This window comes from Hyperoodon ampullatus, assembly GCF_949752795.1.
Source record: "Hyperoodon ampullatus genome assembly, chromosome: 12".
NCBI classification, from domain to species: Eukaryota; Metazoa; Chordata; class Mammalia; order Artiodactyla; family Ziphiidae; genus Hyperoodon; species Hyperoodon ampullatus.
In genome coordinates, this window is record NC_136925.1 from 64,916,648 (window position 1) to 64,940,949 (window position 24,302).

Consider the following 24,302-nt stretch of genomic DNA (forward strand, 5'->3'; position numbering starts at 1 on the left):
AATTTATACACTCAACAAATATATGCTAGCTGTCCGCTGAGGTGCCCAAGACACATAAAATCTCCTACCTATGGAGCTTTCATTTGAGAAGCAGATAGACAGGAAATAAGTAAACTTATACTTTGACAACATAATTAGAGATGGATGAGGTGATACTTCTGATAGCTCTTCTGGGGAGGTATGTCAGTTATATCATCATGAAGGAAGTGATGTGTTTGAGCTGAGACCTGAGGGTTGGGAAAGAGCTGGTTTTCCATAGAGCAGAAAAAGAGCTGCAGAAAAAGAGGCCATGTGAAACTCTTCCCAGGGTCCCCTGCCCCTCAAGTCACTACCTTATCACAGGTGTCACCTTCTAATCTCCACCTGCTCACAACAGTGGCCACCTATCTTTCAGGACAACTCAGTCCTATCCAAGGGAATTGGGTTTCCCCTCCAGGCACTACCTGCTTCTTGGTCCCAGGCGATGTTCAGTAACATCCCGGAATGGTGGGTCCTTTGAGTGAGCGGTTTCACCACTAGCCTGTGACCGCCTTCCATTCACGGACTCTGCTGTGCTTTCCCATTGTCTAGGAACTCAATTCTATTTCTTTAATTTCTGAATCTACGATTGTTTCTGAATGGCAAAGCCTTTCGATGGATGATTAATTAGAAAACCTCTGCTTTCCATTCCTGTTCTGGTCGCCCGCCTATTTTTCCCCAGACCATATTGTTCTAAGCCTCAATTGCATGAAGGTCAGGAGAGCCCCGACTAACTCCAGATGCCATTGAATTGGCGTTCGGGGCCATTTCAGGAAGGTCGGTCAGCAGGCACCGGGGTGCAGCAGGGGCCCGGGAGTGAGGGCGCCCCGATGACGTCACTCCAAGGTGGCCGACTCAGCGCGGGGCGTGACGTCACGCGGTTGGGCCGGGCTACCGTGAGGTCACCTGGTGGGCGCGGCCAGGCCGAATCCCCAGTGTCGTCACGGGAGGGGGCGGGGCCAGAGCGTGTCAGAGAAGCCGAATCAAAACAAGCCCGAGACCCGCCTTTTCCCTCCGGCTCGGGAGCGTCTAGCTTGCGCCCCGAGCCCGCGGCGCCCGCGCGGCTGCGAGCCTCGGGTGGCCGCGCGCCGGCTCCAGGAAGCCGGGGAGGGCGCGGCGGCCGGGATGGCGCGGCGCGGGCCGCGCGGCTAGACGGGCGCCAGAGGAGCCGCCGGCCCGCGCCCTCCGTTCTCGGCCTCCCGTACCGGGCGCCGAGCCGCTGGGAGCCGCCTTCGCCGACGCGGGGCACCTGGACACTCGCGAGATGCCCAACCCCAAAAACAGTAAAGGCGGACGCAAAAACAAGCGCGCCAACAGCAGCGGGGACGAGCAGGAAAATGGAGCCGGCGCCCTGGCAGCGGCGGGCGCGGCGGGCGCGGCGGCCGGGGGGGCCCTGGCGGCGGCGGCCGGCTGCGGAGCGGCGGCGGCGGGCGTGCCGGGCACCGGGGGCGCGGCGGGCGCGGGAGGCGCGGGGCCCGGCGCCGCGGCCGCCGCGGCCGCCGCGGGGGCTGCAGCGGCTGGCGACGCCAAGAACGGTAAGACGGGGCCGGAGGGGCGAGCGCCAACTTACTCGCCGACGGGGACGGCGCGTCGGCGGGGCCCTGGGTGGCGCGGGCGATGCGTGGACAATGCGAGAGTCAGGAAGTGCTCACCCCGCCCCTCCGCCCCGCCGCGGCTGCCCCTTCCCGGTCCCCACGCCAGGCGGCGGCGGTCGATCGGCGACCCCGGCTCGGTGTCCGCGCGGCGCACAGATCTCACTCCCCGTGCAGCCTGCGCCCCAGACTCCAAGGGACTCCTGGGTGCCCGGCTGCGGCGGCGCTCCGCTCGGGCCCTGCCCTTCGTGCCCGCGCTGGCAAAGCCGAGCGTGTGCCCCGGACCGGGGAGAGGGAGGAAGGAAGGGAGGAAGAGAGGAAGGAAGGAAGGAAGGGAGGGAGGAAGGAAGGAAGGAAGGAAAAAAAGAGCTGCCCAAGTTGAGAAGAATGGTCCGATTGAAAACTTAGGCACCAGTTCCTTCTTGCTTTTTACTGTAGGGGTGTGTGTGTGTGTGTGTGTGTGTGTGTGTGTGTGTGTGTGTGTGTGTCGCTGGGGGTGGGGGTGTGCTCTTTAATTCTCTTGCTCGAGGAAGGAAGAGAATCTGAACTTGACTTCCGTTCTCAGCCCGGAGTTAAAAAAAAAAAAAAAAAATCATCCTCTGTTTAATTCTGCTTCACATTTTTAGAAGGAAGCCTAATAATCTTAGGTAGTGCCTGAATGCACCTTTTGAGGGTGCATTTAAGGAATAGTGAAGATGTGACAGGATTGCCGTTGTCACTGCAGAGACATAATTTTAGTTATAGGGCAAACACTTTTTCGGACTTGGACTGTTCTTTGAATTCTTCTGGTCAGGCAGTTTTTCAGGACGGGGAATATAGGTGTATTTTAATGAAGGGGGATTAGGTTCTTTATATCTGGCTTTTAACTTGTAGGTTTCAGCTTTTGAAGCCATTCTTTACGTAGATCACTCACTTTTTAAACAGGTTACCTGCACTTAGAAGAACCTGACAGTGATCTGAACAGAGGAGATTAAAGGTAGCCTATTAGGAACAGAACCTTAGGCCCCATTGGCTGTGTCTCTGCAATTTTGAAATCGGAACTTGTTTTTTTTTTTTTTTTTCCTCAGAAACATCCCATTTGTGAATGTTTGAAAATACAACTTTTGGCCAGAATGTCTTCTCCATGTTCTTTTGTTTTCCTCGCTCTAAACTTCATTTTGGTATTGATGTAGCAAAAGGAAAAAGACAGACTCCTGGCTCAGCCATTTAGAGTTTCGTCATCTTGGGAAGGACAGCTTTTCTGAGCCTCAATGTCCTCACCTGTAAAGATGGGGAAAAGAATTATGTGCTGATTGTATTGGCTTCCTCATAAGGTTATTGTGAGGCTCAGAGTGTCCCTTCCCTACCCAGTCCCCAGTACTTGTTTTAAAGGCTTGCTACATTTGTAATAAGCTTAATAAAGTTTCTCAAGAAAAGTAAGTGATCAGTGAATGATAGCTATCATTCACTCATTCAAAAGATATTAAACATTTACTGTGTTACAAGTGCTGTGTTAAGTATTAAAGGAGAGGTGGCAATCAAGAGAGGACATCTGCATGGGTCTGGTATTCCCAGGGTATTTCTGGCTTACCCTGCTGTTTTATTATCCTAGTGGAAGCTTCAGGTTGACGTTTCCTCTTCTTCTTTCTCCAAAAGATTAGGCCACTTTAAGGCGGTGTGAGGAAATGTTTTTCTCAGGACTGGTGGTATCTCCTCATTCGTAAAGATTAAGCTATGGTTATAGTGTCCCTATTACTGCTCTCCTCTGAAGTGGCAATCTAAGGTATATTTAGCAATTCTGTATATATCTGTGTGAAGGTATGTATTTCTGATTTGGAGCTTGTTTTATTAAATGAATGGGGGGGGGGAGGAAGAAATGGGGCAAACACTGCAGTAATTACAGTTAGAGAAGGTACAAACTTGAGTTATGTTAGAGCAGTGAGTTGAATTTTATGTTGCCACATTCTTGGTTCTGACCTGGTGTGAAGTCTCAGTGAATGATGCACCTTAATTTGAAGAACCTCTCACTGCAGTTGATGATAATTGAACATAGATGCTGAGGCCTCCTGTGTGCAAAATTGGTAAATAAGGAAATTATAAATGCTTTTTTTCTGTTGTTTGTTTTTTGCCATTTAAAGCTGTGCTGTGTAATGTAGGGGTGGGAGAGATGCCATTGGTGAATTTTTAAAGGAAGGGGCAACTGATATGTGCAAACTCTCAGAATCAACTGATAAGGCCCAATTATTTTTAAATTTAAAAATGACAGTCAACTATTATGGTATTTCTAAGTATATTTCAATATTTTATTTAGCTGTGACATTAGATTTTGTGATTATAAATATTACCAATCAAACAGTTATTCCAAGGGTGTAGTAAATCTACATTCTATTAATCTTTTAAACAGTTTGTTCTCACTGTTCGAGTCAGTTGTGATCTACATCTGCAAACGTGCAAACTTAATGACTTCACCTAAAGTTAATAGTGTTTGTTTGTAGTTGTATGGAGTTTATAGAATGGTTTTATGTCTTGTGGTTCTTGGGCAGCATGGACACCAGGGTAGGATAATATTAGTTCTTAGTTTTTCACTGTTAGTCAGTAGTTATAAATAACTACTGATTCTATAAAAAAAGATTTGCTAGTTAGGGAAAGCTTGGGGAAGCCAGGGTGGGGTTGTAATTGAAGGAGTTGAACTAGTTGCAGTTGTGCTTCTTGGGTAAGTTGCATGTCAATTGTAGGGACTTTATAGCCCTAAAAAGAAATTTATTAGTATTTTTAGAAATGAAGCTTTATTTTAGATATGAAGGTGTATGAAGATTTCTGTGGGGACTGGAGTAAAAGCACTGTCCTCTTCCTATATAGTAAACATCTGTCTGCACATATTGCAACATTTTGATTGTAGGTGGACAAGATTTGCCAGTCATTATTTTTAGGATCTAGTAATCATGCAGTGGGTTATACCCACATAGTTTCATTCTGGAATTCTTTTTTTTTTGCGGTACGCGGGCCTCTCACTGTTGTGGCCTCTCCCGTTGCGGAGCACAGGCTCCAGACGTGCAGGCTCAGCGGCCATGGCTCACAGGCCTAGCCGCTCCGCAGCATGTGGTATCTTCCTGGACCGGGGCACGAACCCGTGTCCTCTGCATTGGCAGGTGGACTCTCAGCCACTGCGCCACCAGGGAAGCCCTCATTCTGGAATTCTGGTTCCATTAGGCCACTGGTTTTTTGCTTGAGGCCTAAAAATATATGAACCTTGGTCATAGTATCTACTTTTTAATGGGCCTGGATCCCAAGTCCTTTTATAAATTCCTGTTTTATGGATGACCATGGTTCACCACTCCACTCATTCCTGACTGCCACCAGAACCCCTGGGCTGCTGAGTTTGCCTTCATTCATTCAACAGTTCTTTGAAGTAGATGGAGTCAGTTTACCTGGTGATTGACCTTGCATTCAGTAGACCTGGCTCCTCAAATCACTCGCTCTGTGATCTGGGGCAAGTCATTTGACTTCTCTGATCCTCAGTTTCTGCATATTTAAAATGGGATTATAGTACCTACCCATACATATATAATAAGATATCTATATTTATTATGTATTATTTATATATACATATCTATACACACACATATATACGCACACACACATATGTATACATATATATACACATATATACACACACACACACAGTGACTGACTTATACGATATGAGCTTGCTAAGGGTTAGCCACTTGTCTTAGAATCTGGAAATAGTGTTTGAGACAAAGATTTACCTGCCAGAGGTTTACTGAACATGAACACTGAACGTTACTGGTGGGGGAGTGAGGGAAGCAGGGCCGGGCAGAGGGAGGAGTTGAACTGTGATGCAGTGATTACAGGTAGCTCTGGAGCTAGGATGGTCCTGCGGAGTTATCTTACCTTGAGGCATGAGGGCGGGACCTCCTCCCCCTCCCCCCGCCATGGACTGGTGAGTGACCTGGGGGTTGGCATCTCTTAGCTGGAGAAGAGAGAGTGACCTGGGGGTTGGCGTCTCTTAGCTGGAGAGCCTCCGTGCAGAGGGAGCTGAGAGCCTTCAGCGGTGAGTGAAGGAGAGCTGCTGGTCATGTTAGATTCTTCACTCAGACCACTAGTGCCATTCACCTAAAATGCAGGCGTGGGATAAATAGTTCTCAGGAACGACTAAATCTTCGCAGAACAGGCCAGGAGGTAACCATCATAATACAGTAACATTGTTTTGATGGAAAATGTGTTCTGAATTTCATACGTCTGCTTACAAATAGATTTTTGGAGTGCCACCTCTTCCCCGTAAACACGAATTGTATTTTTCTCATACTTAGGCCACCAAAAACACTTTTATAGTCCTAGGTTTGTATTATATTTTAAATGAATTTATTTATTTATTTTTGGCTGTGTTGGGTCTTCGTTTCCGTGCGAGGGCTTTCTCTAGTTGTGGTGAGTGGGGGCCACTCTTCATCGCGGTGCGCGGGCCTCTCACTGTCGCAGCCTTCTCTTGTTGCGGAGCACAGGCTCCAGACGCACAGGCTCAGTAGCTGTGGTGCACGGGCTTAGTTGCTCCGCAGCATGTGGGATTTCTCCAGACTAGGTCTCGAACCCGTGTCCCCTGCACCGGCAGGCGGACTCTCAACCCCTGCGCCACCAGGGAAGCCCCTGTATTATATTTTAAATAGTTTCTTTTTTTAGGTGTTTACTTAAATGTTTACTACATTTATTTATTTATTTTTAAAGTTTATTTATTTTATCTATTTACTTATGGGTGCATCGGGTCTTCGTTGCCGTGGGCTTTCTCTAGTCGCAGCGAGCTGGGGCTACTCTTCGCTGCGGTGCATGGGCTTCTCATTGCCGTGGCTTCTCTTGTTGCAGAGCACGGGCTCTAGGCGCGAGGGTTTTAGTAGTTGTGGCGCGCCCGCTCAGTAGTTGTGGCGCACGGGCTTAGGTGCTCTGCGGCATGTGGGATCATCCTGGACCAGGGCTCAAACCCGTGTCCCCTGCATTGGCAGGCGGATTCTTAACCAGGGAAGTCCCTCTCTACTACCTTTAAATTACCTATATCCATCAGAAGGAAAATGCAGAATGTTTGCCTGCTGTTTACTTTAAACTCAAGGAATATTTGTTTGAGGGTCTAAGGTATGTAGAGTACCATTGTCCTCTTGGAATTTTCTTACCTTTTCTAAAAGTTAATGTTTTATGTCTTTAAAAATATCTGCTGGTTTTAGACCTTGTCTTTTGAAATCCACCTCTGTAATGGAGATTGGTAGAAAATATTCCCTCATCCGTCAAAGCTTCATGTTGTGTACTTTGTATATTATAGTAAGAACCATTCCATGCTCTGCTAATGGTGTCTTACGCACAGTCCTCACTCTTTCTCTTTTTACTTGTTACAGGACCTGAGCCTTAAATTCTAGAACCCAAACCTTCAATGTCAGCTTTCTTAGAAGTCCAAGAATATATATCATTCCATAGAGAATTGAAAACAGGAGATAAAGTGGGAAATATCTTGCAGCTTAATCCTCCTGTGAACTTACTCCAGGCTGTTAGCTATGTACAATTTAAAGAGTTTGAAGGTATCAAAAGGAAGACTTTAGGAAAAAAGGTCTGTCTTGATTGATTTTGATCACCAGCTCCTTGGAATTTTTAAGGAGTTGATTTAATTAAAAATATTTCGTTATTTTATTATTTTGCCAGTAATAGAATGGGTGTAGTGGAAAAAAAATTTTTTTTAAATACAGAAGGTAGGCAAAGTTCTCTTTGACTTTCTAGTCAAGCATGTAATCCTACCACTTAGATCACCATTGTGATGCATATTCTTATAGCCTTTAACATTTTTTTCTTACAGACTTTTAAAAGTACATATAGGGTTTTCAGGGAAAAAAAAGAAGATCAGATCATATATTTTATAATGTGCTTTTAACATGTATAATATTTTGTGGACATTTTAGCAGAGCGGTAAATACAGGTGCATCACTATTTTTAATGATTGCCTAATATGCCATCTTATGTCTGCATCTTGGATAAACTGATCATTCTGCTGTTGTTTGATCTTTAAGTTCTTATTTGTACATCTCTGGGCATTATTCACTTACTTCTTTAAGATAAGTTCTTACCTGTAGACTTGCTATGTGAAAGAATGTGCATGTTTTTATGACTTTTAATAAATACATGCTTACAGATTGCCCTGTGGAAAGGCTGTGGCTAGAGTGCCCTTTCCCCACAGCCTCTTCAGTTCCTAGTTCTTATTGTTTTAAAGGCATGCTGGAGAATTGCTGATAACCCCCAAATGTAGCAGCAGTAGGAAGGCCCCATTTGGATCAAGGGCCTGGAGCAGATGCTGCCACGCTTTTCTAAGGCTTCATTTATTTCCCCTGTGCTCTTTAGTGATTTGCTGGCTCACAAGGATTCAACAAAATACCTAATGATGGTGAATGACATTTTAGCAACTGGTGATAGTGAAGATGAAAGCATAAGCCTTTGAAATTCTGTCTGCACCGTTATTCTAATCTTAAGAAGTAAGGCCTAAAAAAGAAACGAAACTGAGCTATTTGTAATGAGGTGGATAGACCTAGAGTCTGTCATACAGAGTGAAGTAAGTCAGAAAGAGAAAGACAAATACCATATGCTAACACATATATATGGAATCTAAGAAAAAAAAAAAGGTCATGAAGAACCTAGGGGCAAGACGGGAATAAAGACACAGACCTACTTGAGAATGGACTTGAGGATATGAGGAGTGGGAAGGGTAAGCTGTGACAAAGCGAAAGAGTGGCATGGACATATATACAGTACCAAACGTAAGGTAGATAGATAGTGGGAAGCAGCCGCATAGCACAGGGAGATCAGCTCGGTGCTTTGTGACCGCCTGGAGGGGTGGGATAGGGAAGGTGGGAGGGAGGGAGATGCATGAGGGAAGGGATGTGGGAACAGATGTATATGTATGACTGATTCACTTTGTTATAAAGCAGAAACTAATAAAAAAAAAAAGTAAGGCCTAGAATTTTTAAAGTTTTAGTCAAAAAGCATGCTGTTTGAATAGACCTAGGTGTAACGCAAGGTGCCACAACTTACTGGCAGAGTGACTTTGGGGCAAGTGACTTAACCTCTCTCAGCCTTCATTTTCTAAATGCAACCCTTTGGAATGTTTTTGCAGATTAAGAAAAACAGTGTATATGAAAGATCTTGGCATAGGGTCTGACAGATATGGTCACTATCAACAATATCTTTTATAAGTTTTGTGATTTGTTCAGCCTTATCCAATTACAAAGCTTGTTAAACTATTGTGTTGAAAACAGACACTGAGAGACAGTAAGGTGGTTTCTGTATTAATATAGAAAAAGACTGTGGTATTATACAGGTTCTTATTCAGGCATTGATTTGACTATACAGTGTTTTCTCTTCTTCCCTCATCATCTCTCTCTGATCAGAGTTTACCTTGAAAAATCAGATGATTTAGCCAAAAGAAAAAAGTTAAAAACATAGTGTGAGAACAGTTTCCTCTTCCTTTCTTCATTCATTTATTTATCCATCTCATATGTTTTGAGCGCCTGCTATTTGTCAGGCACTGTGTCAGGCTCTGGCATTACAAGGACAGAAGAATTGGGCCCGGGGGCTTACGGTCTAGTTGGGAGTCTTTATGGAAATAAGTGCAAGTAGGTTATTGCGTGTACTACACAAGGGCAGCTGTGGAATAAAGAGCAGGAGCTTGTGGACTGGTCACATATTGTTTGTTTGTTTGGTTTTTTTTTTTGTGGTACGCGGGCCTCTCACTGTTGTGGCCTCTCCCGTTGCGGAGCACAGGCTCCGGACACACAGGCTCAGCGGCCATGGCTCACGGGCCCAGCCGCTCCACGGCATGTGGGATCTTCCCGGACCGGGGCACGAACCCGTGTCCCCTGCATCGGCAGGCGGACTCTCAACCACCGCGCCACTAGGGAAGCCCACTGGTCATATATTGGATTAAAGCTGGAGATTGTGTCTGAGGACAGGGGCAAGTGAACTGAGCATATGGAAGTGAAGGGTAGCTCAGAGGAGGCGAGGCACTGAGGGTGTTCTTTCTGGGATGAGCCAGGGCTTAATATTATTGAGAAGTAAACAAAAGACCCTCCTCTCTCCCCAGGTAACAACTTGAAAGTTCATTCATTAGCTTTCGTTTGCTCATTCACTATGTTGTTCATCTATGCACTCATGCATTTACTAAACATTATGTGCCTACTGTCTTCTATGACTGGAAGTGTAATGTCGAATTATCCTTGGAGGCCTCAGAATCTGCACCCCCCTGGGCTTATGGTGGAGCTGGGACAGAGACATAATCGGGAGACGTGATAATGTGCTATGGGTGCCCAGTGGAAGAAAGGATTCGTTTCCTGGAAGAGGGGACATTTGAGCTGAGTGCTGCAGGAAGAGATGCAGTTAGCTCTGAAAGCAGAGGAAGGATGTTTCAGCAGGAGGGGGTGGGAAAGAGCCTTGAGTTCTGGTTGCTGCCAGGAATCTGTGGCTGGTTTGAGGTACGGTGGTAGGACACGAGACTGGAAAGGGAGTGGGGCCAGACGGTCAAATCTGGATGTTTCATCACCAGTGCAGAACCATCCCTGAGGTTTATAAGCAAAGGCATGGTCAGCTGAGCCTGCAAAGGGGGATAATCATACGTTGTTGGCAAGCTTGTAAAGTTATTGTATATTTTAACAGAATGGGTATCTTTTGACCATCTTCCCTGTAATACAGCTAATCAAGGTTTGGTGGTACAACCTGTTGCGGACTGTTGATTGTGATTTTTCAGTAAAGTAGTGGGCACACTGTACACACTGCCTTTCTGCACAAGATGAAAGTGTCACAGCACCCAAGGCTGCTGTTTGGAAAGTCTGTCTTAAGTTGTGGGCAGCAGCATCCTGATGCTTTGCGAGCCATGGGAGGTTAGCTAATTGAGGTGAACTTCAGAGAACCTAACGCCGAGGGAGGGCTTGGGGCCATCTGAACAGAAGGCCTTTCTCTGGAGGGAGGGGTTTATTTTTCATATCTTGGTAGAAAAATGTCTGTCTCTGTGACAGGTTCGACTAATTGTCTTTGTCATTTTATTTTTAACCTCATCGAATCAGTTTTAAAACGATAAACTCTGGTGAGGGGGGATGTCATTGTTTTCTACAAAGTGAGTATGTGTTTTAAATATGTGTGTTTCAGAAGGCTTCCAGTTCTCAGTGGTTGGTGAAATAGTAGCTTGCTTTATTTAATCAACAGGATGCTTTAGCTTGATTGTATTTGAGAGGTTTTTATAAACTGGCAAAAAATAAGTAGCATTTCTAATACTTAATAATTATATGTTCTGATTTATCAGAAGTAGAAAGGAAAAACAAATTATTTCTGCTAAATTAGGAGGATAATAACTTAGGAGGATAATACTTGAAAACAATCTAAGAGTTAGAAACGAAAGATATTAAGAGGAAATGTAAAGAAAAATAGAGGAAAACTTAAAAAGGAAGTGTTAACTGTTAATCTTATAACTGTTTAGAATAATTAATAAGAACGTTAGCATGGTTCTCATATGCACATATAGTGCAGTGTATTTCACAGATTTAAATTGTCAGGGAGGAAAAACTCCTCCTCTACCCTCTTAGGTTTATGGATTTGGGGCCTGCAAATTAAACTGACAAAAGACAGACGAGCAAGAGAAAAGACAGATTTACTCACAGAAGAAACGTGACTCAAAGGGGTGGTTATAATTTGTGGCTTATATACCATCTTAATAGGTGAAGGGGAGGGGAGAAGGGCACTTCTAGGAAAATGAGTGACTTCTTAGTAAGAGTAGGAGAGGAGGAGAAAGGACACCCGTAGGAAACAAATGACTTTTGAAAAGGTAAATGGGCCCTAAGAGAATAGATGGGTGATGACAGTTTTGTGACAATGTCTGTTTAGGTGTGGGGTGGAGAGTTATCTCTGGTGGTAAAAGTCAGTCTTCCCAGGTTGCTTTTCGGGAAGGGATTTATGACAATTGAGTTCTTTTGAGAGGCTCTGGTTTTAGGCAGATAAGAGATTTCAGGAACTCAAATGCCTTAAGCTCAAAATAATTTTGAGGCCACACTGGCATATTCTGGACCCCTTCAGAATTTGTTGCAGTTCAGTATCACCCCTGTAATAGCAGTTACAGATAGATAGCAAAAGATAGTGTCATAAATCTTGACTTCTATTTTTCATTTTATTGGAAATTTATTAGAAATAGATGGCCTTAAGGCATATGCCTTTATAAAACTGATAGAATGACTGTAGGCAAAAGTGAGCAGGGTATGGGCTTCCCTGGTGGCGCAGTGGTTGAGAGTCCGCCTGCCGATGCAGGGGATGCGGGTTCGTGCCCTGGTCCAGGAAGATACCACATGCCGCGGAGCGGCCGGGCCCGTGAGCCATGGCCGCTGAGCCTACGCGTCCGGAGCCTGTGCTCCGCAACGGGAGAGGCCACAGCAGTGAGAGGCCCGCGTACAGCAAAAAAAAAAAAAAAAAAAAAGCTAGCAGGGTATCAAGTTGCTCCTATAAGTGAGGGAGATATTTGTCTCCCTCACTTAAAAAATGGATGTTTTTCCCAGGGGTTAGCATAGGTTTGATATCTTAGATCATGTCCCTTCAAGTTATAAAAGCATCTCAGGAGAGTCTTTTGACGCTAGTGTTGAAACTAAATCACACACTGTTTTAGGTTTCTAAATGAGCACTCCTGTGTGATGATTACGTCAATATAATATTTAGTAGAACTGTAGTATTACAACATAACTTCTTATTAAAGTGACACATTACTTGTTACGCCTGACAGACCTCAGTGTCTGGGCAGAAATGGAGACTGGGGAATGGGGAGAATCAAGGTCTGGCTATTTTTGATTGGCAGCAGGTGCGGCCTGTAATCTGAGAGGCTGAGCCTGGGATGCTTGGTGACTGTTGTTAACGAACAGACACAGTGCTTCCAGAAGCCATGGAGAGAGCCTGGCACTGGGAAACGGGAAGCATCCTTCCGAGGTAGAGGCAGAAACGAGCACGTCTGATACCCAGGGCAGCTCCAAGAATTCTTCTGTTTCCAGCTCCTCAGATCTGTTCTTATTGGGCAGTGCTTACATGTTGGGGTTAACGTTAGCCCTAGAATGATATGGTTCCACTGTATTAGGCATTTAGTTTTATAAATGCCGACGATGTGTTGCAGTTCAGTAGGAAATTAGGTAAGATACCTGGATGGTAGGTGTGTTGGGGCTACAGAACCCCTGGACCTATAAGAAGGAGGAGAAGCTCTTGCCAGCGACAGCAACAGTGATGATGCTATGACTCCCTTTATGGAGTGCTGACTGGAAGCCAGGCGGGACACCTAGCCGTCTGCGGTCTGCATTGGAGGATGGGGGCGTTCCGCTCCAGGGACAGCCTCCTTCCCTTTTTGCAGAAAAGGCACACTCGTGTCAGAGAGATGTGCCTGACCCTGCTGTGGCAGTTGGATCCTAAGTGATACTGGCTCCATCTTGACTGATACGCAGACATGTGTATGAATAATGAACAAGTTTTTAAGTAGAGGGCTTAAATTTAGTATAAAACCATTAAGGAGGCAATAGGGCTATTTAAGTTACTTTTAGAAGGCCTCATGCTTATCATTCTGGTACTTGAACTGAAATTAAATTCGTGAAACAAGAAAACACTTGACCAAGGAAGCACTGAGCTGACACGTCGTTCTCTCCTGTTAATCTGATCCTTCTCATTATGACACGAGGACTTCCTGGTCTTGGGATTGTGGCGATAGTGAACATTTGAACTGACGCTTCCTGTTCTTAATGGATCACAGTTCATAGCGAGGATGCGATTATCTTCTTTAGGCTACAGTCCTAGAACTGAGATCACTGGTCAGCAGGCATGTGACTTTCAAGGCTTTGATACATGTTGCCAAACTGCTTTCCAGAAAGGGTTTCCCTGTTTCCACTAATGCTGGCCCTGCATGGAGTGCTTTTTCTTCACACCCTTCCACAGGGATTTTGATAGCCATTTTCACCTTTGCCAATCAGATAGATGAAAAATCACATCTCGCTGTAATTTTTAACTGCATTTATTGGATTGCCAGCCAAATGAATGTCTTTTTATATGTATAGGGTTCATTTGTATTTTTTCCGTTTGTGATTTTTGTCCATTTTACTAATGGGATAGTTGTATTCTCATTGATCTAAACGAGGTCTTTTTATATTCAGGATACTTTTTGACCTATGTTTCCCCTGGCTTATTGTTAATCTTTTTGCCTTGTTTAAGGTGTTGCTGGTTAGACATGTTACAATTTTGTATGATCACAGAACATCCACATAGAGATAGAACCTCAAGGGAAAGGGGATAGTGGAGAAAGTTGTCTGGGAAATTACCTGTAGGAAAAGCAGTTTGGGCCTGGCATCAGGGTAGTGACTGAGTTCATTTGGGTATCAGTGCACAGTAATGCTGTTACATTTGTGAGGGTCTGTTTCCTTTTTGTATTGAATTTGCAAAGCTCTGTTTCTCCCGCCCTCCTTGACCTCCTCCCTGACCACTGCTGCCTGGTTGACAGCTGAAGCTCCTGTGCTCAACACCTGTCATTTCCTGCGCATTCCTAAAATCCCCTGTGGTTTTTATTGGAGCCAGTTCCAAGGACTTTGAAACTTGTAGATAAAGGCTTCTTATTTACTTATCGCCTCTGTTACAAACTGAGGCCTCTTAAGGCTAAATCACCCATAACTTCCTTGTGATAATGAACTTAAATCCTGAATCATAGGAAAGTTCTCATTTTTGTCTTTCTGGCACGTGCGCTGAAATTACATTTCGGTGTTAGTAAAATGAGAACGTAGTACTGAATTGAACCAAGAGTTTACTTGCACCCCATGTGTCACGCTGATCCAGTCTGCCCTGTGCTTCTCAAATGTCTGTGGCTTGGAAGAGGTTCCCAGACGCATTGCTTGTTTAAAGAGTGTGAGATTTGAGAGACACAGATCATAGCTTGAGGTCTGCCATTTTGCAAGGCTGATGAACCTTTCTGACCCCAACTATTCTTATCTGTGGAAAACGAGGATAACATGTTATTGTTTGTGACTAACTCTTTGCAAAAAAACCATAGATCTGTTTGAAAAAGCAAATGGTTGTGTCATGATTTGGGGTTTTTTAGTGTTTTCTAGTTGGGTGTTTGGTTTTTTGTTTGTCATGTGGTGGTGTGGCTGCTTCCCTTAGTGATGAATGCACACTCCCGATTCGTTGAAAGAACCCAGGGCCAACCTGGGCTTTGCCCCACAAGAGTTTGCAGTGAATGTTACTCTTCCAAAATCCTTATTCTGCTTCCTTGGGGGAGCCTTTAGTTTCTCTACAAGTTCAGGTCTGGGAGGTCTCGCTATGTGGATTTTCCCAGAGAATATGCAGTGCTCACCTGCTGGTCTCAGGGCAAGCCCAACTCCTTGAGTGAGCTCCTTCTAGAGTTTCTGACCCCACTGTGGGGAAGGACTGTGGAGGCTGAAGCCCTGGGGAGGATGCTTTCACCAGCCTGAGGATAGCTGACTTGTGTATGGTTTTGTCGTGATCTGTGAATCATCTGTCCCCAGGTTTCATTATAACTGCGGACTGTACTGTGATTTTAACCATTTGATTAACAGAGCCTTACTTTTGGCCTGTTGTACTTCATGGTTTACACTGGTGTGCCTGTATCTGTAATCACACTTTCTTTAGTTTGTATCTCCATTCACTTCAGGCCTTTCTGCTTTCTGCTCTTTATCTGCCTCTAGGGTCCTGTGGAGTGGGAGTTTGTGTTGTAAAAGCATGTGGAATGCTTACTTACGACTTTCAGTTGTTTCCTTACCTCCCTTTCACATTTTGCATTTTAAATAAGTTTAAAGAATTGTGAATGTACCAAACCGTATTATGGATTTTATCAAAATAACTTCTACTGGCCCATGATACTGGGTATGTATCTGTATCAGTGTGTTTATGTAAATGTATGGATGTGTTTTTTTAAATCATTGATTTTCTTGGGATTTGGTTGATTAAAAACAAGCCTCCTCTTTGAGATAGTCAGATTTGAAATTTTTGACTTTGGAATATATCAGTTTTCCTCATAATTTATTTTTTAATGTTCCATGAGGTATGTGATCTAAAGATGACTTGGAAGAATTTTTAAAGAATTAATTTGCAATGTTTTTCTCTTGACAGATTTGGAAATACTGTTTAGAATTCATATGGAATATAATCATATATACATTTGTATATATTTATATATTTTAATAGAACTATATTTAACTGGACAAATTCTCTTATGGCAAAAGACAAATTTCTGGATATTTTTGGCTGTGTTTGGTCTTCATTTCTGTGCGAGGGCTTTCTCTAGTTGCGGCGAGCTGGGGCCACTCTTCATCACAGTGCGCGGGCCTCTCACTATCGCGGCCTCTCTTGTTGCGGAGCACAGGCTCCAGGTGCGCAGGCTCAGTAGTTGTGGCTCACGGGCCCAGTTTCTCCGCGGCATGTGGGACCTTCCCAGACCAGGGCTCGGACCCGTGTCCCCGACATTGGCAGGCTGATTCTCAACCACTGTGCCACCAGGGAAGCCCTTCTGGATATTTTTGGTAACTCTTTTATAAATGAGTTTAGAAATGAATAGTTTTTTAAATAAATTTATTTATTTTATTTTATTTTTGGCTGCGTTGGGTCTTTGTTGCTGCGCGCAGGCTTTCTTTAGTTGTGGCGAGCTGGGGCTACTCTTTGTTGAGGTGCGCGGGCTTCTCATTGAGGTGGCTTCTCTTGTTGTGGAGCACGGGCTCTAGGCGTGTGGGCTCAGTAGTTGTAGCTTGCAGGTTCTAGAGTGCAGGCTCAGTAGTTGTGGTGCATGGGCTTAGTTGCTCCGTGGCATGTGGGATCTTCCCGGACCAGGGCTCGAACCCGTGTCCCCTGCATTGGCAGGCGGATTCTTAACCACTGTGCCACCAGGGAAGCCTAGAAATGAATAGTTTTGAGTCTTTGAAAATAGTCATACTATGAAATTATATCTGTGTTCCACAAAAGTTAGTAATTGGAAAAGGAATGAATGTCTAGTTATAATGACATCATTGGCTTAATGTATCACTGGGCTCTAAACTTCGAGCTTCCTCTGCAGTAGGAACTTTTATGGCATGCTCTCCTGTAAACAAGTCATATTATAGCAGCTGTGTTGAGTGTGTATATATGGTGAACTACTGGGCTTGGACATAGACATAATTTATTTTTGAGTCTCATTTTCACTTTAACTGAGGTCTGTATAAGACTTAGACATGCCCTCCCCTTTGACAAGTCTTTCCTTGTTGCAACAGATTCTATAAGTTGCTTGTTGGTTGCTGATGCATCATTTTAGAAATAGGCTGAGTGGTGTGGCCCACAGGCAAAAGCTTTGTCTTTTCTCCCTAGATCACAGCAGAGGGACGGCCAGGGTGGGAAGGATTGCTGTAAAGCAGGGGTCCCCAACCCCCGGGCCGCGGAGGACTGGTATTGGTCCCGGCCTGTTAGGAACCGGGCCGTGCAGCAGGAGGTGAGTGGTGGATGAGTGAACGAAGCTTCACCTGCCGCTCCCCATCGCTCCCCATCACTCGCATTATCGCCTGAACCATCCCCCCGCCCCCACCGTCTGTGGAAAAATTGTCTTCCAGGAAACTGGTCCCTGGTGCCAAAAAGGTTGGGGACCACTGCTATGAAGTATTTTCCCAGGTTTATTTTGATGGCAAGACAGGGGAGCTGAAAGAGTGTATTTTTCAGGGAGTTCAGCAGGACAGAAAAGGCACATGGAAAACAAAGGAGTGTAAGGATTTAGTTTAGTTTAGGTACAGATAGAGTGCGGAAATGAATTTAACCACGTTGTGCTGGGGGTTCATTGATTTAAATACAGTAGTAACCCTAAAGATCTTCTTGGGTGTTGGCATGTTGACCCAAACAGGGATCGGGAGAAGCAGGTTGAGCTTCTGTTTCTCAACATCAGTGCTCTTTCTGCCGCCCTATTAGACAGTCTCCATACTGATGGAGTGCCGTTTCTTTACATTCTTTCCAAGAAAAGTTGCTTTATTCTCATTAAGAAGCGAGTAAGCCTTTGCTCATGGCTTTTTTTTTTTTTTTGAAATTAGCAGTTCTGTTAGCTAGAGTAGATTTACTTCATTGTCTATCTTTGTTTTTAAGGAGTGCAAAGATTGGGAAACCTTTATATTGTAATTGGGTTTAAACACTTGCTTTTTTAAATAAATGTATTTATTTCATTTATTTTATTTTTGGCTGTGTTGGGTCTTCATTGCTGTATGTGGGCTTTCTCTAGTTGCAGCGAGCGGGGGCTACTCTTCATTGTGGTGCACGGGCTTCTCATTGCAGTGGCTTCTCTTGTTGCAGAGCGTGGGCTCTAGGCGCACGGGCTTCAGTAGTTGTGGCTCGTGGGCTCCAGAGCACAGGCTCAGTAGTTGTGGCGCATGGGCTTAGCTGCTCCGCGGCATGTGGGATCTTCTCGGACCAGGGCTCGAACCCACGTACCCTGCACTGGCAGGCTGATTCTTAACCACTGCATCACCAGGGAAGCCCTAAACACTTGCTTCTTTAACTTGACTTTCTGTAGACCTAGTTTTTAAATATTTCTGAGGATTAATATGGACATGGACCATATTGGATAAACTTTTGTGTAAACAGATCATAGTAAGCAGTTCTATAATTTTGACTGAGACACTATTCCAAATTATAGAACTGCTTACTATGATCTGGTTACACAAAGCTGTTGGTCACTGCCTCCTCTCCTTATAAACTGGCTCTGTGTTCTTTATTGATCTGTGTGCAGTGTGGGTGGGAATGGAAGAGGGAAGGCCCCTTACCAGCTGAATGACTTGGGAAGATCACTAAAGGATCCTCTTGTGGGCTCAGGACGTGTTTGTAGAATCTGAACCAAGGGATTGTCTTATTTCTATTCTGGTATTTTGGTATTTTTAAGAGACATTCAGGGAAAACTATGAAACCATTATCTTCATCCTGATATTCAGCCTAAACCAGACATATTTTGGGTCCATGTCCTTTTAGGTCTTGACATGGCCTTTGGTAGACAAGAAAAAATATGAATTTTCTACTTTAAAGTCATTATTTATACAGATTTCTTACTGATGTCAGAGTGTTAGAGCCAGAATGGAAATTTAAAAATGGGTAAAATAAAAGCCTGTAGCTTTCTGTTTAGTTTGAACTTGAGGCTGGGTAGGCTTGTGAGTTTTAATTGAACATAAGAAAAGAGTGAGTCTAGGAGAATAAATCCAATATATTAAGATAATGTTAAAACCCCAAGTTGTTAAATATAGTTGAAGAGCACATTGTTGTTTTGTTTTTTGGTTGAGGGAGAATGTGAGGCTTCCATGTTTATTTGGATAGATTTGTCTGAGTTTGTCTGAGTGAAAAGCCTTGTGTTTAAATCCTACTCAAAGCATAAAAACATGTTTAACTGAATGTAATCTCCACGTACTCAACTTGCTACCCTCTTTGGAACAGTCTCACACACTAAAATAACATAAGGGAGGATAAACTAAATCAGAGGTTAAGACAGATGTGCTTAAGTGAGCTTTACTATAGCTCCTATACTAATTAAAACAAGTTGACAAAATGTTTTGAAAGTATTAGCTTCCCTTTTGTACAGGACTTAGTGTCTTTTAAAAATTTTGAATAGAGAAAGATCTCAAAATATTTGAGAACATTTATTTTAAGACTTTTTTAGTTTTCACTTCAAATACTCACCAGTTAGTCAAGAAATGATTTTTAACCCCCTGGTGAGTTTGAGGTATGGTGTGGGCACAGTGGTCCGGGTCCACTCCTTCCCTTTCTGATCTGCGCTCTGCACTGCCCCACAGGGAGGGATGGCAGCTGAAGCAGAGGCTTGGGGGGAGGGCCTGATGGGTGACCAGGTGGGAGATCTAGCCTGGGGGCCTAGTTTTGGAGCTCCTTGATCATAGCCAAAGGACATGGGGCTTCAGTCTGGGAGTTTCCAAGGTTCCTGAATGTGTGTATGATGTCGTCAAAGTGTAATTTTTAGAAGGCTGACTTGAAGGTGGTGATAAAACTTTTTTGCTTGTGTATCCTCAAAGAATTTGAGAAAACAAAGTTTCTTTTGCATATTAATACTGTCACACCCAGTTTTTTTAAAGGTTTAAGTAAATGCAGAGGATACAGTCTCCGGTTTATTGTAAATGGTGTCATTTTAATGTATTTAAACAGAATCCAAATATCATAGTAACTTGCTAACCATTATCAGCCATTTAAAAGGTAATGGTCAGAAATTTTACATTTTTTCTTTATTTTTAAATTCTTACCCAGAATCTGTCTGATCTGAAGAAAGAGTATCGTCCTGCCTGAAACTCTCTTATTGATCATCTTATCATTTTCCTGTAACAAAATATGTATTTAAACTTAAATCTATATTAAGAAGCACTTCTGGAATGACAGAAGAAGAACATCTAGAAATCTGCCTTTCCATAGAAACAATGAGAACACTGGCAAAAATGATCAAAATCAACTTTTCAAAATTCTAGAAATTAACTAAAGGCTTGCAATAATCCTAGGAGTGTTTATTCGGGGAAATGATTGAATTGTAGTAAGAACAGTGAATTTTGTTTTCTTTTAACTTGCTTTATTCCCATTCCTTCTCCCTAGCTCTGTGGTAGCTTTGTTTTTTAAAATTTATATATATATTTGAAGTATAGTTGATTTACAATGTTGTGTTAGTTGCAGGTATACAGCAGAGTGATACCTGAATCACTCTGCTGTATATATGTGTGTGTGTGTGTGTGTCTGTGTGTGTGTATATATATATATACACACACACACACATACGTATGTATGTGTATATATGTATATACTTTTCAGATTCTTTTCCATTATAGGTTGTTACAAGATAGTGAATATAGTTCCCTGTACTATTCAGTAGGACCTTGTTGTTTATTTTTTATATAGTAGTATGCGTGGTAGCTTTAAAACAAGCAACCTCGTAGTCACTAGAGGGAGAAGGACAGGTTTGGAGCTTCCCCAAAAGCCCAGCCCTAGGGAACTCTCACCATTTGACCTGGCTCAGAGGTCAGTGTTGGAAGCCCTCTTAGGATGTCTGCTGAAAACACTCGGCAGCAATTATTTATCATTGCAACTGCCTGCAGCAGTGATACCAGTTGGAACAAACAAGAAATGGGTCAAAAAACTTAAAAAGAATGTCTTGGAAGTAGGAGGTCCATAAGGGGCTTTGAGAAGCTCTGATGTATTCCTGGTGCTCTAGAAGACTGTGCACATGGCAGCGCTCTAAGCATGTCCAGGAAAGACCCGAGGAGACCCTCATCTCACCTCTGGCTGACCTTGAGGCTCTGAGTAAGCAGAGAGTAAAGGCTAAGTAAGGTTGTAAACTGTTGAAGCATTGAAGGCTTGCCCAACACACACACACAGCCCCTTGGCGAAGGATGGGACACTTATTGGTTTAGGGCATTTAAGGAAGTCTCTGTCCATTTATTAGCTGACCACTAAGCTAACTGAGCAGAAACTCAGTGGCTACATGTGATGAAAAAATAGAGATTTTACAGAATTAAACACAAACAGCAGTAACAACAACAGAAGCATATCCTGCAAGGAGAGAGAATCTGATTTTGAGTTGCCACTTTATGTTATTTAAAGTGTCCAGTTTTCAACAAAAAAGTATAAGATACTCAAAGATTTAGGAAAGTATGGCTTACAAATTTATTCAACACTCGCAGCCTCTATGTTAGGCTCTGAACTGGGCACATAACAGGTGTTCAAAAACGTTATTTGAATTGACTTGTAATTAGCTGATTTTCAGAGACCCCATGTATTTTCCTTCTTCTGTAGTTAAGTGTTTAACCCTAAGACAAACCCTGGTGTTTTTATTACGTCTTCTAAAACAGGGTCTTTATTAAATGATAGCTATTAAAAGAAGCCATACATTTGCCCAAATGAGCGTTTATTAGTATCCTGGAAAATTTGAAGGCTCTTTCTTTAGATAATTATGTATAATAAACCTGCTAAGAAAACTGACTTATTCAGAGACCAGATCACTTAGAAATATTTCCTATATGAAGTTTATCTGTATAGTTAGAGTTTTTACAGCATTTTGAGAATATAACTATTGTACTGTTTTGCAGATGTCCAGATCTCTAGAGACCTGTAGTCAAGTGCTCATATTATCCTGTATTTGACTTCTTTATAGTAAAGATTCAGAAGATTTTAGTGTGTCAGACCTAGTAAACTGGTGTTAAGTCTACTTATCAGGATATGTTGATTAAAAAAACCTGGCCTCAAATCCATAATATTTGCAGATGATAAACCTTTACCATTTTCATGATCAATTGTGATGATGGAAGAAATTCAGGGTTGTCACGCACTGTATTGATGTTCCCTGATTCATTCCAGGAGCAGAAGGAGGAAAGCGGAAACGCTGATGGCATCACATCTGTGCACAGAGTGGAACAATATATCCTGGTTCCAAATACTCATTTGTGTATATTTTTCTATATTTTTCATCATTCTTTTTTATTCCAGTGTCTGTAAAAAAGATGAAGCAAACCTGCTGGCCCCGCAAGCTTCAAAACCCCGTGTCACTGCAAGGAGAAGATGCTCACTGAATTTGCTTTGATGCCAAGCAGGGGGGCAAAGGATGATTAATATCTTAGAGAATGTGGTCAGGATTCCAAAAGGTGTTGACAGATTCCTGCCATGGCTAATGCTGAGCTGGCCAGTATTCAAAGAGTGACATGAGAAAGGGCAACCCATAAAGCAAGCAGTTGTTTACTGGCAATTGTAATTGCCAAAAGGATGGGTTTACAGTGGATCTCGAGGTTCAAATTTAACTGTTAAAGAACTTGGTTAGCAAAAGCAAGGGTCTTTTGTTGTTGTTCACTGTGGAAATAATATTGCATCTAGAGTAGGCGTGTGTGTGTGTACACGTGCATGTGTATGAAATTACATTGATAAGGTGATATCTAGTTTTTCATAGATACGCTCATGTACACATATATATGACCGCATGTGCCTTATTTCACTTGGCACCTGTTATAAACTTATTTTTTCTTATATTCTTATATATGAGTACATGTATCTATGATTAGTTTACCAATGAATATGACTTTTATTATTAAAACAAGTTGTCATTATAATTGCTAATGCCATTAATAAAAGCGAGATGACTACAGTGATCTGCTATTCTTGCTATTAAGTTTTTACATTGGCGTTTTTTCAGTAGCCATCCTAGGAAGATGGAGTTGGTTGGATTCTTGTAGTTGTCAGTGGTGATGTGACCCTGCAGCAGGTTCAGATTGTGTGGCCACGTCTGTAATACTTGCAGTTTCTCAGTTCATTGCTCTTTTTTCTGCCTCTCCCCTTAGAGCTAGTCTCTGCAGTGAACATGGGATTCTCCTTTTCATATTTTCCAGAAATGAATTCCTGGGTTTGCTAGGTGAGCGGGGAGAAGGGGAAAAGGGGAGGTAAAGAGGCTGCTGTTGGGAAGAGCTAAGCAGAGGCAAGACTGGGCCCACATGAGGATGACAACACCCGGAAGAGTCTAGGCTTTGTGGGTTAGAGCCCAGGAGAGAGACCCCCCTCCATACACACCCAGAAGAAGACAAGGCAGGGTGGAGTTGGGGGGAGTCTGAGCCCACTTCACCATGTCTAATTTCACCAGTGAGGCTGGGAGCAGGTGATGGGGGAGGCACCTGCACGGTCCAGGTGGGGCAAGGAGGCAGAGGGGCCAGGTTGGCTGGCAGAGCCAGCCCGAGGTGTGCCTGAGAGAAGCCAGGTGGGCTGGGAACAGTAGAGGCCTGGGTATGAATAGCAGAGTGGGAAGCTGGGCCCAGGGGAAGTGGGTGAGAGGCGTGGGCTGTGGGATGGGGGCGAGGCACGGAGCGGGTGAGCAGAGCGGCTCCAGGACCCACCGCTTGTGCCTCAGGCAAGGCACAGGGGGCAGCCTTTCCTGAAGGTGCTGTGTCTGTGGGGCTCCTGGGGTCCTGGGTCAGCACCGGCCTCCCCTCTCACTTTGCATCCTCCTCTGGCCAACTTTGGAAAGTGAGAAGGGAGGGGAGCACCTGGGCCCCCGTCAAGTCCAAGTCTTGACACGTATTAGGCAAAGCTGATTTGAAAGTTATGAGGAGAGGTGGGGAATGGATTTTTGTTTTGATCATTTATAGCCTCCTTCTTCTAAAAATAAAGTGGCTTTCAAAAATACATGTAATAGGGGCTTCCCTGGTGGCGCAGTGGTTGGGGGTCCGCCTGCCGATGCAGGGGATGTGGGTTCGTGCCCCGGTCCGGGAGGATCCCACATGCCGTGGAGCGGCTGGGCCCGTGAGCCATGGCCGCTGAGCCTGCGCGTCCGGAGCCTGTGCTCCGCAACGGGAGAGGCCACAACAGTGAGAGGCCCGTGTACCGCAAAAAAAAAAAAAAAAAAAGAAAAATACATGTAATACTATAAGAAATAATAAATAAGTGAGAATATTAGTAATAGAGATGATACTGTTGGGAAAAATAATGGACGTCTTGAGGCATTACAAGAGGTAGGTCACAAATGTGGCTTTCAGATTTCTAGCACACAGGAAAGAGGCAAACAGAAGCAGTGGCCTGCGCTACAGTGTCCATCACATTAACAAATGAAGCAAAACAAAACCAGCGACTTATAAGATGTTATAAAATACTGAGCAATGTCCATGACAATGTCCTTTCATAAATAAAACAAATTTATTAGGCCTG

At 43.8% G+C, this 24,302-nt stretch overlaps 1 protein-coding gene across 1 annotated transcript in view; it reads left to right on the plus strand.

Moving 5' to 3' along the window:
• Positions 1-1,282: 1,282 nt before the first annotated feature.
• The window catches only part of HECA (hdc homolog, cell cycle regulator), a gene marked incomplete at both ends in the record, with an annotated part of 40,203 nt that continues 17,183 nt past the window's right edge, over positions 1,283-24,302 (plus strand). Inside the window, one exon of the mRNA XM_079716552.1 lies at positions 1,283-1,553. Coding sequence (XP_079572678.1) covers positions 1,283-1,553 — 271 coding nt within the window. The remainder of the gene's footprint in view (positions 1,554-24,302) is intronic.